Genomic DNA, 16,412 nt, shown 5'->3' with positions numbered 1-16,412 from the left:
AACAAGAAGTTGAAAATCACCCTTAGTTCAGAGTATTTTTAGTCTGAATTTTAGCTTTTTGTTAGACATTGTGCATTTTTCCTACTGTTCTTCTACTTTGTTTCCTTCAATGTTAAGTAGTAGAAAGTGCTAATGAGAAATTGTCTTAAAAGCTACAAGTCAGTGTGGTTCAATGTCTTAAATTCTGATTGTTTGTTTGGTTTTATTGTTTGTCCTATCACAGAAGTGAACCAATATAACCTTTAAGTTGAAAGATCAATACCTTAATTGTATTTCTGCATTGCTGTCTTGCACTGGGATAGAATTTGCTACTCAGGTACTAAAAAAAAAAAAAAAGAAAGTTAAATGCATTAAAAAAATAAACCTAGTTTTGCATTTGTAAATGTACTGGCAAAGAAAGAAAAACAAACAAAAGAAAACCCCAAACCAACCAAACAAAAAAATGAAACCAAACAAAGCAACAACAACAAAAATCCTGAAACTCAAACTGAAACAAGCAACAATAACAAACAAACAAAAAAAGGATCCAAAAGAAAATAATGTATAAAAAGATCAACAAATAATTCCCCTTTACACAAACGTCCAAGAAAAACTAAACAGCCCACAACACTCCTCTCAAGCAAACAAACAAACAAAAAAACCAACCCAAAACCTAACAAGTTATCCCCTGAGTCATAGAAACTGTCAGTGAAGTTCTGGATAAATTGTTTCAGAATGAGATGTGTCGCTCCTGTTGTCTAATCAATGTTGATTTATATTTCTCTATTCATTTAAATTGATCATATGTATAATTCTGTTGAATGAACCTTGCCATAGCTGCGAAAGCATGAAAGGGAGATGAGGGACAGATGTACTGTTTTAAGTGTTATTTTTGAGCTGAGGCAAGATAAATGTCAGAATTGAAACATACTGTGCAACCATGTTCTAAAGGTAATTGCTATAAATAATTTGATAACTAAACTGGTTTAGTTACTCAAAGTGGAAGAGATTATTACCATTCTCAGTGGCAGTAGTTAATGCCAGATAGCACTAATCTTGTAGCTTAAAAAGCAGATATTATGCTGGGCAGTATGCTTCTGCTAGTACCTTGCAGTTCTCTCCATAGTATCTCAAGTTTAATAATACAAAAGTCATCAAAGGAATTAAAAAAAAAACCACCCTAAACCAAAATTCAGAGCAGCTAAGCCTCAAATAGTAGAAAATAAGGAAGATCCTCTTCTGCAATAGGTACCACTAGAGAATAAATAAATAAATCTATAGTGGCAAAACTCTCATGTGTCTAACTAGGCCAAAAATACATGAGATTCTAAGAGATGCCAGGCAGTCTTATCAGACACCCTGAGTCCACTTATGGAGGCTCTGTAGAGTCCTAGTTGAGAAAGCTTTTTTTCAACTTACCTCGTAAGTAAATACTGGTGAGAACAGAAATTTCTTCTAAGATAAGGTACATTCTGTTTAACCTGTGTGAGTGCCAAACCAAGACACTCTTCTCCTGTTGTCTAAGAATTTCTGAAGTCACAGAAGAAATGCAAGGTATTTATGTGAACTTTAGGATAGATGGAATTGTACCTAACTATCCATCCATTGGTAAAGACTAGAAGCCAACACATGCACATACTTTTCACGCTTAAGTGCTTTGTTTGAGTTCTGGGATGAAACCGTCAATTATGTTTCTCAGTAGTTGCGTGTGTCTTGACCATGATATTGAATACCTCACTGCAAATAATGAGCCTTGCCTTGAATCACTTTAACTTTATGAAGTTCATGTGAGAAGAGGGTGAAGTGAGGAGATGTTTTGGAATAGTTGCAAGCAATCGACTGATCTATGGAGCTGAATTCTCATCTGGGGAGTGAATTTATGACTTTGGTATGTAATTTTCTCTTGGTGTCAGACAGATTTTGTTAATGACCAGCTGAGGGAGAAGGTGGCATAAAAAGAGATCAAAACCGAAACCAAAATAAACCCAAACAAAACATTTTGAAATCTGTAGAAAACTATGATATATTTTGTTTTCATTATTTCTTTGTAGTGTTATTTTTTGCCCTTTTATTTGTCCTTCAGGCAATGAAATAAGATTCATAAGAGAGAGACATGATCAAAAACATGCCATTTGCTGCCTCCACACAACAAAGATGAAAAATTAGAACACTAATTTTTCTATTAAACTGTGATTACTATATTGGCATAAAAAAACCCTTCTGTGTATAATCTTGAGGATATTGACCCTTTTTGAATTCACTTCTGTTTCTGGACAGAGCAATTAAGACCAAGGAAGCGATGACTGATATTTTCTTTTCTTAGTGATTTTCTAAGAGTCATTTCAGATCACTGATGTTTGTAAGTTCCAAGCGTCACCTCAGTTAAACTAAGTAAATATTAATAACACATTGTTGTTGACATTCTTTTCTGGCTTCAGTGTATGTTAACAAGTGAACAAAATAGCAAGTGAACCTACAAATTAAATAGTCCTCATTTGTATGTGTATGAAAAATAACTCTTAAGTAACTTTTGCCTTCAATGAACATTATGTATTTTCCCTTCTCATTGCCTTATTGATCTTATTACAATGTTCCATCCTTCCTCGCTATTCTTGCTTGATGCACCTTTGTTTTAAACTTTTCCTTTGTTTGATGGCCCAAAGTCAGCAACTTTGTGGGCCCCATCCATTTTTTTGAGCCATGCCACTCTGTGGAAACTGATGTTCCTCCCCCTTTCTTCTCCTCATCAGCAGTAGTTGTCAAACTCATTGCTTCATCTGCTGACAGCTGAAGTAAAGTTATGGTGTACTGAAACTTTGAGGACAGAGCTGTGAGATATGATGACTGCTACCAACAAAGTGTGAAACTGAAGCACCTAACAGTGTTATGCTGTTCCCTAGCCAGCCCAGAAGGAAATTTTTAGGTACTATGCACCATTCAGTTTTTTACACCTGCTTCCCATCTCCTTTAAAATAGGGAGTGAGGGCTACTTGCAAGGGGCAGAAATCCAAAGATTCAGACCTTAAACCATGAGTTGGGACTTGTTGCTTTAGGTAACAGACAGAGGCCTCTGCTAAAAGCCATCAACTCAGTCAGTTGTGTCCATTAATGAATGATAGGTTTAGTATGTTGCCTTCTGATCACTAAATTCTCTCCCCGATGAGCTAAAAGCTATGGGAAAAGTAGCATATAGGAAATAAAAACATACAGTTGTTTACTCCACTATCCCAGGCCTCGTTTTATGGGACTGACTAATCACAGCATCATATAGTGGGTGAGGTTGGAAAGGGTGTCTGGAGGACATCTGTTCCAATCACTCTGCTCAGGCAGTGTGACCTAGAAGAGGTTGCCCACAATTGTGTTCAGGAAACTTTTAAACATCTACAAGGAGGCAAACTCCACAGCTTCTTCAGGCAACCTGTTATAGTGCTCAGTTAAAAGGTATTTCCTAATATTGAGAGGGAACCCCCTGTGCTTCAGTCTGAGCTCATCATCTCTTCTCTTGTCATAGGACAGCAGTGGAAAGAGCTTGGCTCTATCTGCTTTTCACCTTCCCTTCTGATATTTATACATGTTTAAGAGATCCCACTGATTCATGTATTTTCTAAGCTAAACAGTTCTTACTTCCTCAGGCTTTCTTCATAACAGAGGTACTTCAGTCCCTTAATTGTATTGTCATCCTTTCACTGGCTGCTGTCCAGTAGCTCTATAGTTGTCTTGTACTGGGAAGCCCAGAACTGGATACAGTACTTCAAATGTGGCCTCAGTAGTTTGAGTACAAATAATCTCTGCTTCATTTGCATAATTTAGATTAAAAGAAAGATAATAAGGAAAAAATATCTGTGGTAATTTCAACAGAGGTGATGGAAAATGTGAGGAGTATGGAAGACAACTTATTTATTTAAAGAACATGTGGTCTAGCGATTTCATACTTGAATAAAAGTGTGAATGAAAGAGATCTATGAGGATTACCTGTTGTGCTTTGGATATTGAAAACTTTAACTTTACTACTCTATTACAGCAAACACCATGTTATTACAAAAGAACCCCCTTGCAAACCTCGTTCCTTGTCAGGAAAAGATATACCCATTCTCTCATCAGTATTGTGTAGTTTTAATTAAAAGCTTAGTCTTAGAACACTTTTTTACAATAAATAATTAACTTCATAGTTATCCACAGGTATGTAATTTTAAAGTACAGAAAGTACAAGAACTGCTCTTCAGAAATGCAATAATTGTATGGATGGGTAGATAAACCTAATTATTTGCAGTGCATGTTATTAAAAGTCATCATTTGCAGGAGTCACTTTTGGTATCATTTATTTATTTGGTGCCACTTATTCAGGCTAGATAAATAATGTATATATCAGTTGGTTTGGTAAATTGCAATCATACAGTATTTTTATCACTGACAGTATCTTACATTGCTTTTTACAGTGACAATCATTTAGATGCTTGCACACAGCTCTTTCCCTTTCTGCAACACTGAAGAGGTTCACTGATTCCCCAGTGAAGCAAATCAAAACATTTCTCATAGTGTAAAACAGCTGCTAAATTATTTGGCAAGACAAATGAACATTTCTGATTGCTTTAAGATTGCAGGGGGTTTTATGGGCAAACTGTTGAACTCTTTGTTATGGCTTTAAGAACCATAGAGTCTGGTCCTCCAGGCTCTAGATAGCCCAAGAAGTGGACTGGAAAGTGTAATCTCTGTTATTTCATTCCCATATGCGTGCAACCCCATTATAAACAGGCAGCGCAGGTTATTCTTACCTTTCCCTCTCCCTGCTCCCTTCCTGGTGCAGATTGCTATCTCTTGTGATGAGGGAGAGGTTTGTGGCCTACTGCAGCATTGGCAAAGCTTATGAACATGAGCCAGCAGTGTGCCCAGGTGGCGAAGGCTAATGGCATCCTGGCTTGTATCAGGAACAATGTGACAAGCAGGAGCAGGGAAGTCATTCTGCCCTCTTGTATATAGTTGTGAATAGTGCTTCCATTTAAATTTCCAGTTCTTTGCAATCCTATGTGGAACATTTTTCTTTTATCCCTTTGGGGAGGGGTAGAAGAGTTTCCGTCCACTCAAACCCAAGACACTCTTACCTGCTACCTGAGTTTTGAGACATTAGACAGACTTCTGAAAATACATTAATACCTGTGAAGGAAACCATCAGACTCTCAGAAGTACTGGAAATCAATAAACCCATTACTGTGTAGAGGTTTTTGATGGCTTTTGTTGGTTGGTTTTTTTGTTGTGTGTGTTGTGGTTTTTTTATTGGTCACTGATCCTCTGGAAAATACCTGGTGGTAAAAGTAAGTGAGAATATTGTTGGTGAGGCAAATTCACAGCTATAGAGTGACTGGGGACTGTGGAAGAAACATTGTTCTAGATACAGGGTTATGCTGTGATACATTGGGTGTTGTAACCGACTTTTTTTGAATCTGCCTCTAGTCTTGATAGGTCTGACCACACTTCTAGATTTTGGAAGATGACTCATGTATAGAAATGCCTCAGTGACCTTGAGTGATGAGTCCTTATTACACTGAGATCTTTGCTAGTGTTCCTAGGGCCCACTGATCTCTTAAAGATGACATTTCAATATGCAGAGAATACTGAATGTTAAGCATATACTACAATAGAAATACTGTAGGAAGGTTAATTCATATCTTCTTTTAGATTTAATTTTCATATTTCCAGTAGACATAACATCAAGAAACAAGCTTACTTCTGTGTTACCCTTTCTACTGCATAAATTCTGTTACTGAAATAAACATTTATCATAGTTCGTTTATTCAGTAATTTTAGCATTTCTTTTCTTTCAGTAACTTCTGGTGAAACTGTTGCTGTGGATACACAAACCAGGGTAACCAAGGAAACCACCACCTTCAAACCAGAAATGCCATCTTCTGTGCTTTTGGAGGTTCCAGCCTTGGCTGACTTCAATAAGGCATGGGCAGAACTCACTGACTGGCTTTCTCGACTGGATCGAGAGATAAAATCTCAAAGAGTGATAGTAGGTGATCTTGATGACATCAACGACATGATCATCAAACAAAAGGTATGAGAAACACTGACTTTTTAAGTCGAAAGCCTCATGGTCTTTATTCTGTATTAAATCATTTCAACAAGGAACACAGGAGAGATAATAGGCTGTAGTATCTCTGATTGTTACTTAAGCTACTTTATCCCATAAGCACAATCATTGGGTTAAAGATGTTAAGATAATTAACTCAGGAGAAAAAAAAAGAGAGTATTTAGTAATTTCTCTGGTATTTAAGACAGATCTCTTTATCTTTCTATTGATTGTACTGATTGTGTCATAAGAGCATGCAAGCCACAGTGGCTGAAATATAAAGCTCATGAGAAAGAAGGAATTGCATAGCATGCTCCAGGTCGCCAGGAGGAAAGATATTCTGTTTCGTACCTTTTCTTATGTTGCTTCTGTACTAACTTGGAGAGGCTTATATCCTGCTGCTTCTGAGTTATGAAAAGCTCCTCAGTCATCTTAAAGAAAAGAACAGTTCATTATCACAAGTGTTTTGTCAGCTAAACTGCATCAGTGATATCAATCTTTGAAAACACAGGGAAAAGAAAGAAGAAAGTGCAAGTTAAAATTAAAAGGAAAAAATAAAATAAAAGCTAAAGTTTTGCAATAAAAACTAATTTGGTGTTCTACAGCTTGAAAGTAATTACCTGCCTTCTAGTTTTAACACAGCTCAATAGAAAAGATTTGGCTTGCCTGTGCAAAACTTTTTACCTGTTAAATTTCCACACAGTTCAGTTCTAAACTGAGTTTAGGGACAATCTATTATAAGATTCTCTTCTGCTTTCTCTTCCTCATGAAAAAAATCTGATTTGGAAAATACTGATATTCTTTCTTTTTTTTTTTTTTCTTTTTTTTTTTTTCTCATAAAGTTGAAAGAAAAGGAGAAAACAATAGACATATTTTGCCTAGCATCTGTACTGAACATTAAAATATGCAGATGACTCACATAAGTAATTCTGCTTATTTTCTTATCTACATCTTTTTATTTTTTCTTATGTCTCAATATCACCTACACAGGACACTGGGTTAGAATAACTATTATGCCATTTGAAAAAGATTAAGGGCCAAATAAGACTTAGTTGTATCTTACCTTCTCAGATTTTTCAGAAACATTTTAGGTTTTAAAATTTTCTGTTGTCAAATACCTGGTTCAGAATGATAATAATTTTTTTACTTATAATTTTTTTTTTTTTTTTTAGTTTATACCTCCTCTGAGCATGTTACTCTGGAAGGCAAAATCCATAGCTTGCTTCCTTCAGCAGATCTCTTTTTGTTAAATGTGAGATCAAATTATTAGCTCTCCAGAACTTCAAATAATGCTATGTGTTTTGTAATGGACTGCTTTATAGCTGTATTTAAATTTAACTCAAGGCTAAAACATTTTGGCGGTTAAGCCAGCAGTCTTGTAGTCTTCCTCTCACTTCTGTTTCTGGCTGGATAGCCCTGTCTCTTTCTTTGATGCCATGCTGTGCTGGTAACAAAACCAGCAGGAAAACTCTTTCTTGTTGTGCTTACCTCTCTAATTGGCAGTGCAACAGAATGTGACATTTAATATACTCTCTGATGAAATGGAAGAACCAAAGTCTAAATATAGACTGCCATTCTGTTAATTGGCTCCCTCTTCTCTAATGGTCCTCTTAATACATGGAAATGAACATAAGGAAATTTTGATTCTGTTCCTAAATCTCTCACTGGATTATTAGGTGAGATTAGCAGACAAAATTTACAAAATTCAGGGAGAATTTTAGGTTTCTCAAACAAAATCTCCTGCTTTCTAATGTGTGGATTGTCTGCAACAGTATGTAAGCTAATGAGGTTGGCTAGTCTGAAAAGCCAGGCCAGATATGATCTAAGTTAGAAATCCAAAAATAGTGCTTACCTCCCCAGATCTGTGTATATTTGGTAAAAGATTGTTGTCATACCGCTCCTGTGGTTCTGATTTAAAAGTCATTGAAAGTGACAACATTGTATTGCACTCTATTTGCAGAGCTTCTTGTACTTCTACAAGGATCTCAGTAAGTTATATCGATGAGTTCCATCTCAGTAGATTAACCTCTTTCTTTCTTTCCTCCTTTCTTTCTTTCCTCCTTTCTTTCTTTCTCTTTCTTTCTCTTTCTTTCTTTCTCTTTCCTCCTTTCTTTCTTTCTCTTTCCTCCTTTCTTTCTTTCTTTCTCTTTCCTCCTTTCTCTTTTTCTCTTTCTTTCTCTTTCTTTCTCTTTCTCTTTCTTTCTTTCTCTTTCTTTCTCTTTCTTTCTCTTTCTTTCTCTTTCTTTCTCTTTCTTTCTCTTTCTTTCTCTCTCTCTTTCTTTCTTTCTTTCCTCCTTTCTTTCTCTTTCTCTCTTCCTTTCCTCCTTTCCTCCTTTCCTCCTTTCCTCCTTTCCTCCTTTCCTCCTTTCCTCCTTTCCTCCTTTCCTCCTTTCCTCCTTTCCTCCTTTCCTCCTTTCCTCCTTTCCTCCTTTCCTCCTTTCCTCCTTTCCTCCTTTCCTCCTTGCTTTTCTTTTCTTTTTTTTCTTTCATCTTTTTTACTTAAGGTGTAAAATACCATATTAGCACAGCTATTTCCTTTATAAAAATTGATCATTGTAAAGATACGTTCTCCAAGCAACCTTTTGCATTATAACACATCCACTTCAAACTGCTAGTCCTGTTGGTATGTTACCAAGTTCTTGCTGTTTTGTTTGTTTGTTTGTTTTCTAATTTAATATTTCTTTCAAAACAGAGAACCACATTCCTAATAAGAAATCAAAATGTCAAGGTAAACATTTTAAAAGCAAAGAAATCCCATACCCTACTAACACTCATAATGGGATATTTTCCAAATTACCCAGGTAAAAATAGGTGACCTTAGGTTGTTCCTTCTTACACAGCAGCATGTAATTTTGTTCAAGTTCAGTCTCTGAGGGCATTTTAGTTAAGTTCATTTAAATCTGATTCCGTCACAAGAATAACTGCCAATAACTCTGCCATATTTTTCCTCCACAAAAGTTAAAGACATCATTAGCCCCCATTTGAACTTTGCTTGGAGGTGATCACAGTGAATAGGTGCTCTTGTGTGAACAACATTTACAAAGGTTAATTACAGAACAAAACAAAATACAAAAGACAGATATAGTAAAAAAAAAAAAAAAAGAAAAGAAAAGAAGAGAGGAAAAAAGAAAAATATTTGTTTAGTGGCAGCTTGCCTTTAATGAAAGAAACAATTTAACTTAAATTTCCCTAGGTGGTGCAGAATCACAGAATATTAGGGGCTAGAAGAGACCTCAAAAGATCATCTGCCAGAGCAGGATCACCTATATCAGGTCATGCAGGGATGCATCCAGGCAGCTTTTGAATATCTCCAGAGCGGGAGACTCTGCAACCCCCCTGGGCATCCTGTTCCAGTGTTCTTTCACCTTCACAGTGTTTTTTATTTTTTTTTTCTCTTCTTTACATGGAACTTCCTATGCTTCAACTTCCACCCATTTCCCCTTGTCCTGTCATTGGGCATCACCAAGAAGAGCCTGGCTCCATCCTCTGAGTACTCACCCTTTACATATTTATAAACATTCATGAGGTCACCCTTTAGTCTCCTCTGCTCCAAACTAAAGAGCCCCAGCTCCCTCAATCTCTCTTGTAAGGGAGATATTCCATTCCCTGAATCATTTTTGTAGCTCTGTCCTGGACTCTTTCAAGCAGTTCCCTGAGGGGCCCTTCTTGAACTGAGGGGCCCAGAACTGAACAGAATATTCCAAATGCAGCTTCACCAGGGCAGAGTAGAGGGGGAGGAGAACCTCTCTTGACCTACTAACCACACTCCTTCTAATACAGCCCAGAATGGCATTGGTCGTCTTGGCCTCAAGAGCATATTTCTGGCTTATGATCATCCTTCCATCTGCTAGGACCCTCAGGTCTCTTTTCCCTTCACTGCTCTCCAACAGGTCAAGTGGAGGTACTAGGTAGTAAAAGGAGCATAATGAAAGAGCAGCATAATGGCTGTTCATTTCAAACATCTACAGTTAACCTTTCTGCCAGATGAATGGTACAGATTTGTTCCAGACAAAAGCATTGCATATTTTAGTCATCTGTATTTGTATATATCTTGTTAAATCCTGCATAATTAAACTAGAAGACACTAAAATGTGCATGGTAAAGAAATGCATTACTACTTTAGTGTCATCCGTGTTTTCATTAGAGGAAAAAAATATTCTACTTTCCTCATTTGCTTGAAGACTGATGTTTTGCAGGATTTGATCCTGGAAAAAAATAAGTGTAAGGCAGCCTGACAAGAGACTCATATGTTGTTTCTTTAGACATCCTTAATCTGCAAGTAAAGTTCACAGGAATTATTGAGAATATATAATATGCCAAGATGTAAGTCAGTGAGGGACATGAAAGAATACACCTTGCACTGTTGCTTCATTTCACCGTCCTTACTTCAGAATAATCAAGATGTTTTATACTTGATCTCAGGAGGGGATTCTTCATGAAAGAGAAAGCTGTGGACAGAGGACCAAGATAATAATCTATATTTTACTACATCATTGAAAAATGGAAGCCTGTTCTCTCCTGTGAAGAAACACTGAGAGAATTGACACTGTTTAGTCTGAAGAAGAGAAGGCTGAGAGAGGATCTTATCAATGTCTCTAAATATCTGAAGGGTGGGTGTCAAGATGCAGGTACCAGGCTCTTTGTGGTGGTGCCCAGTGATAGAAGGGACAACAGGTACAAGCTAGAACACAGGAGGTTCCACCTCGACACGAGGAGACACTTTATGGTGAGGGTGATGAAGCACTGGAATAGGCTGCCCAGAAAGGTTGTGGAGTCTCATCCAGAGACTTTCCAAACCTGCCTGAATGCATTCCTGTGTGGCTTGTCCTAGGTGATCCTGCTTTGGCAGGTTTGGACTTGATGATCTCTGGAGGTCCCTTCTTGAAGGTCTCTTCCAACCTATTCTGTTCTGTTCTGTTCTATTCTATTCTATGATTTTTATTTAAGATGCCAAGAAGCCTTTACTCGGAACCTCTGCTTTTGTATCATTGTGTTTTGAGGATGGTTTACAGTAGGAATAGTAGTCTACTAAAAGCAGTGAACTATGGAGGATGTGCAAAGCTTGAAGATAATTAACAATGCCTGTCAAAGAGATCAAAACCTATAGTCTCCTTAATTCTGAATTCTGTCTGTGGATTTTTCTAAGGCATGCTGTCCATCCAAATTTTTTGTGGTCTATGTTATTGAAAACATGGCTTTCATTTGTACTGGATGAACATAGACTTTATTAAGTAAAAAATAAGAACTATTACTAATGATGTTGACTTCAAACAATTTTCAGAGCTTACTGTGTTTCAGAGCTTCAGTGCTTGTTGGTTCTAAGAGCATTGGTTGAGTTTGCACTGTTAGGTGCAGTGGAGGGGATTAATCTGAAAAAATAACATTTATGTAGAATGAGATCTACAGCTAAGAGTCACTGAGACTTAAAAGAGTGAAAAAAAACAGTCTTAGGTAATGATTTGTGTCATCCTAAGGTTCACCCCAAAGATTCAGATAATTTATTTCTACTCAATTAATTTGTCACTATTCAAAAAGTAGATTTGATCATCTGTCAGAGAAGTAAATAAAATTGTAATGAAGAGACTATTTGCATTATTAATTACTGAATTGACTTTTTTCAATAGATGAGGATTTTTGTGCAGCTGAAGACAGCAAAATAACAGTTAAGGAAAAATATTTATTTGTAAACTATGCAATTACCAGATTTCAGATGAAAGAGTAGACATTCTGCTTTTTCTTTAGTATTTTTTGATCTATCTATCTATCTATCCTTCCCCATGGTTACATACCATGCATTTTAGCACACAACTTTATAAATGCACATAGATTTTCATATGCAACCTTGTACTCAGCACTGCTTAGGCCACACCTTGAGTACTGTGTCCAGTTCTGGGCCCCTCAGTTCAAGAAAGATGTTGAATTGCTCGATCATGTCCAGAGAAGGGCAACAAGGCTAGTGAGAGGTTTGGAGCTAAAGCCCTATGAGGAGAGGCTAAGGGAGCTGCGGTTGTTTAGCCTGGAGAAGGGGAGGCTCAGGGGAGACCTTATTGCTCTCTACAACTACCTGAAGGGAGGTTGTAGGCTGGTGGGGGTTGGTCTCTTCTTCCAGGCAACCAGCATCACAGGAGGACACAGTCTTAAGCTGTACAAGGGGAAGTTTAGGCTTGAGGTGAGGAGGAAGTTCTTCACAGAAGGAGTGATTGACCATTGGAATGGGCTGCCCAGGGAAGTGGTGGAGTCACTGTCCCTGGAGGTGTTCAAAAAAGGGTTGGAAATGGCACTTGAAGCCATGGTTTAGTTAGTCATGAGGTGTTGGGTGATAGGTTGGACTCGATGATCTCTGAGGTCTTTTCCAACCTTATTGATTCTATGATTCTAAGTATAGAACGAAATTCTCAACATTTAGGATAGTGTGCTTCAAGTTCTATAGAGGTTTGAAGATGTTTCATGTCAGTGACATATGCACCAAAAGACCCATATAACATATCTTCAGATAATATTCAAGAACATAATAGATTTTACGAATGGAGATGGATGTTTTCCAATTTCATGTTCTGATGCACTTAAAGGGGGGAGTTCTCCAGTCCAGAATCCAAGTATGATAGCAGTAAGTTGGAAATTGACATTCATACTTTCAGTATCAGTCTTCAGGAGTGTATTTGCCCTATGCTTCATGCAGTGCTGTCATGCTGCTTAGAGGGTTGTTTTCAAAGCTTCACATTCTGTAGGATCTTCTATTTGCATATGAAGAAACAGCTGCAGACAGTCCCTGAGGAATTGTTGGACCAGGATCAAGTAACTCCCAAAGCAGGGCTGTAGCTGAAACTGCTTCTGCAGCATGTTGGAGGGTTCATTGGCATTTTTGTGCATCTTCTCTGACAGCAGATCCCTCCACATGATTTTGTGGCTCAAGTAGTGTGCAAACCCTCCTATATTTCTATGAATTTTACCATAGATTTATTTATTCAGGAGAATATTATCATTATTTTATGTGTAACTCAGGGTGTTAATGCTCTATTTAAGATGGAATATCTGACAAAATTCTTACTTTATACTGTGTCATGCTGTTAGAATTTTAAAATTAATTCTAATTTATGAGAAGAACTGGAAGGCTGGTTTCAGTTTTTGAAGTGAATAAAAAAGACTAATAAATGAGCAGGTTTCTAAGTATATTAGAAAAAGTTAGAACTACAAGGTTTGCATGCTGAAAGATTTTATCTTATTTTTACAGAGTAGAGGAAAACGAAAAGATGTCTTTCAGCCTTTAAGCTTGTTCTTAAGGGTTAGGAAATACAGCAGGATGCTCTAGAAACCCTGGAAATTGGAGTCTTAAAAGGGAAAGGGGAAGAAAAAATTATTTAAAAAAGTATTAATCTGAAAATTGGATCTCAAGGGACATAGAATACATGTCAAGAGACTCCTTTTTTTAGTACTTCGTTGTGCATAAAGAAAACTTATATCTTAAAATAGCTTGGTCAGCTCATTACAGTAGGTTAGAGAGTATATGTGTCTGTTTTCTGCAGCAATAAAACAAGCTGTCTAAACACTGTCTTTTACAGAGTGATTAGCAGCCATTTCCTTTTTTCTCTCTAATGTTAATCACTAGGATGTGCATAAAGATTTTACCTCTAAGGATCTGATTCTAAAGGCATTGAAGTAACAGAGATACTTTCATTACTTTCATCGTGCTTCAATTAGTTTTTAGTCAGGCTAGAAATCATCATCATCAAAAAAAAAAAAAACTAGAAATGCTACTGTTGTGCCTAAAGACCTAAACATAACTTTGTTTTGTTTGCTTTCATTGGCCTACTGTGAAGTAATTTTGGGGTTTTGTTGGGTTTGGGGTTGGTTGTTTTTTCGTCTGTGTTTTTTTGGTTGTTTGGGATTTGGGGGGTGTTGTTGCTTGGTTTGTTTTTTGCTGGCTTTTATTTGGTTGGTTGATTGGTTTTAGTTTTTGTTGGATTTTGGTTAGTTGGTTGGTTTTGGGTTTTTGCCAATTACTGCCAAATAAGCTTCTGGATGAAGGTATATTGTCACGATTAGTGCAACTGGCATCCTTGTTAGGATCAACAGGGAAAGGACAAGAGTGTAGGTACTAATTTTCATTTGCATTTATAGGTTAAGTATTAGAAGTATGCACTTTCCTCTAGGGTTTCATTTTTCAATAGCAAATCCATTTTTCTGCATTTCTAAGCCTGACCTATCTTATAAGCATAAATAACCTATTCCATCAACACTGCACTTTACCTGACTTATTCTTTTATCTCAATCACTTGTTTCATTGTGTGCATTTGCATCCCTCTAGTATGTGCAACTTAGAGACCTGCTGCACTTGGCCCCCTGCTAACACACTATGGGTATGAAAAGGCTGTTTAATGTTGTGTGCCATCTGCAGTATGGACCATGGGGAAATTCTGCTGAGCTAGAAAGTATAAAAATTGTTTAAACCTTTATGAGTTCTGTGTGTGCCCAGGCAGGGGAAAAAAAAAAAATTAAAAAATCCTGGGCTACATTTAATAAGACTGTAGCCAGCAGACTGAGTGAAGTGATGATTCCCTTGCATTCAAGATCTGTGAGACCACTTCTAGCATCTTGTGCCTAGTTCTAGGCTTCCCAATGTGTAACAAAGAGACTGGGGGAATCCAGTGCAGGTTTACCAAGGTGGTCAGGGGATGGCACACTTGATAGAAGAAAAGAGGCTGAGAACTGGTCTTAACTCAGCCTGGGAGAGAGCCCAGGATTGACCTTATTACTGCATACAGCTGCTGGATAGGAGAGTGTACAGAACATGGAGCCAGACTCTTCTCAGAAGTGGGCAGCAAAAAGATGAGAGGCAAGACCAGATGTGACTTTGAATTTGGACCCATATGAACAGCAGATTGGCCCTTTCCAACCTAAATTATTCTGTGAATATATGGTCCCTTCCAACCTTATTGATTCTGTGAATCTATGATTCTATATAGGAATGCTGTTTTCAAATAACAAGACTCTATGTCGTACACCTTTTCAATGAAGCTCACTTTAAAAGGAAGTAAAACACAGCTATATGCCACGTTTGCACTTCTCCCACCTCAGCTCTTACTAATTTAAGAGCTGGAGCAGTCCAAACAAAATTTCAACAAGTTATTTTGTTCTAAGTTGTACTGAGGATCTGTTAAAACAGTTGCAGGTTTTAGGGGGCTGCATTTTTGTATCTGTATTAATATATACATTATTAGCAGTAGTAACAAGGAAAGTTAAGAATGACTTTGACTTTATCCCGTAATTATGAGAAACATAAAAGCAGCTTGTTTCTAAAGAATTGTGAAATGTATAATTCTTATCTAGATGTAATCACAAGGTGCAAATTAAAACTAAAGGGAACACTTGTATATTTACTCATTTTATGTGTGAGGAGATGAAGCTGTTCTTAGAGAGTAAGTTTTATTCTGTCAGAAAAAAATAACATCAAATCCCAGCAGAGCTCTCTAACGAAGCTGATCTTAAAACAAAGCTCTTTTATATGAAAGAGAAAATTATCCCCGAATTTTAACTAAAATAATCTACCTTCTTGAATTGGTTTCTCAAAGTGCCAAAGGTACTCTGAAGCTTCTATAAACAGTGCTTAATAAAAACATAGATTGAGGGATTTGCTAGCAGATGGACAATTCCCTTTTGAGGAAGAGAAGCCAGCAGTGTCATTATCATCCTTTTTCGTGAAGGAACTGTTTTAAAGAAAATGTCAGTAGATTTATTTTTAAGCTTTTGGACATGTCAGATAGTTTCCTGTGACTTAGTTCTATTGCAGTTAGTCAACTTCTCGCAATTCCTTTTTCTCTTTTCCCAGTAGAATACTAGAACAGGTTTTTTGCACTTAGAGACGTTCTTGTAGAGAGTTCTCTGTTGATTTATATGGGTATATTGTTTTACAACACTCATGCAAAGTAATCAAAATTACTCCATGTAAACAGGAGGTAGACATCTAATTCACTAAGGCAAAATATTTCAATTTTATGCTGTGTAGAGCTGCAAAAGTGAAAAGGTAAAATCTCTAGTAACACCATAAGTGAAGCATAAAGCAGGGTTCTTGACTATTTTTCTCCATTACCTAACCATTATGCACATTTATTTCACTGTGTACCCCACCACTTGACATGTATTATTACTAGATTTAACAGGAAATAAGTTATAGTGGTTCTGAGGAGGGAGAAAGGTAATGGAAGTGAAAACTGCATGACTAGTATTAAGGAAAACTGAGGAGAGAGACACACCATAACCTGCCTTTGCCTGATCTTCACCTGTTTGCCCCATATGCTTCTTCACCTTTGTGGAACATGCCTGGAGTTCCCTTTGGCCTCTCTCTTCTTCAATGCATTATTCTTTG

General features: G+C 37.1%; 1 protein-coding gene across 7 annotated transcripts in view; it reads left to right on the top strand.

Annotated features, from left to right (window-relative positions):
* The window catches only part of DMD (dystrophin), a 1,125,431-nt gene that overhangs the window by 785,229 nt on the left and 323,790 nt on the right, over positions 1-16,412 (top strand). For all 7 annotated transcript variants that reach the window (XM_054165808.1, XM_054165807.1, XM_054165806.1 and 4 more), the window contains one exon: positions 5,799-6,034. In XM_054165808.1, coding sequence (XP_054021783.1) covers positions 5,799-6,034 — 236 coding nt within the window. The remainder of the gene's footprint in view (positions 1-5,798; positions 6,035-16,412) is intronic.

The sequence above is a fragment of the Dryobates pubescens genome, chromosome 12 (genome assembly GCF_014839835.1).
Source record: "Dryobates pubescens isolate bDryPub1 chromosome 12, bDryPub1.pri, whole genome shotgun sequence".
Lineage (NCBI taxonomy): Eukaryota > Metazoa > Chordata > Aves > Piciformes > Picidae > Dryobates > Dryobates pubescens.
Note: the sequence above shows the minus strand (reverse complement) of the source record. Positions and strands in the feature narration are given on the sequence as shown.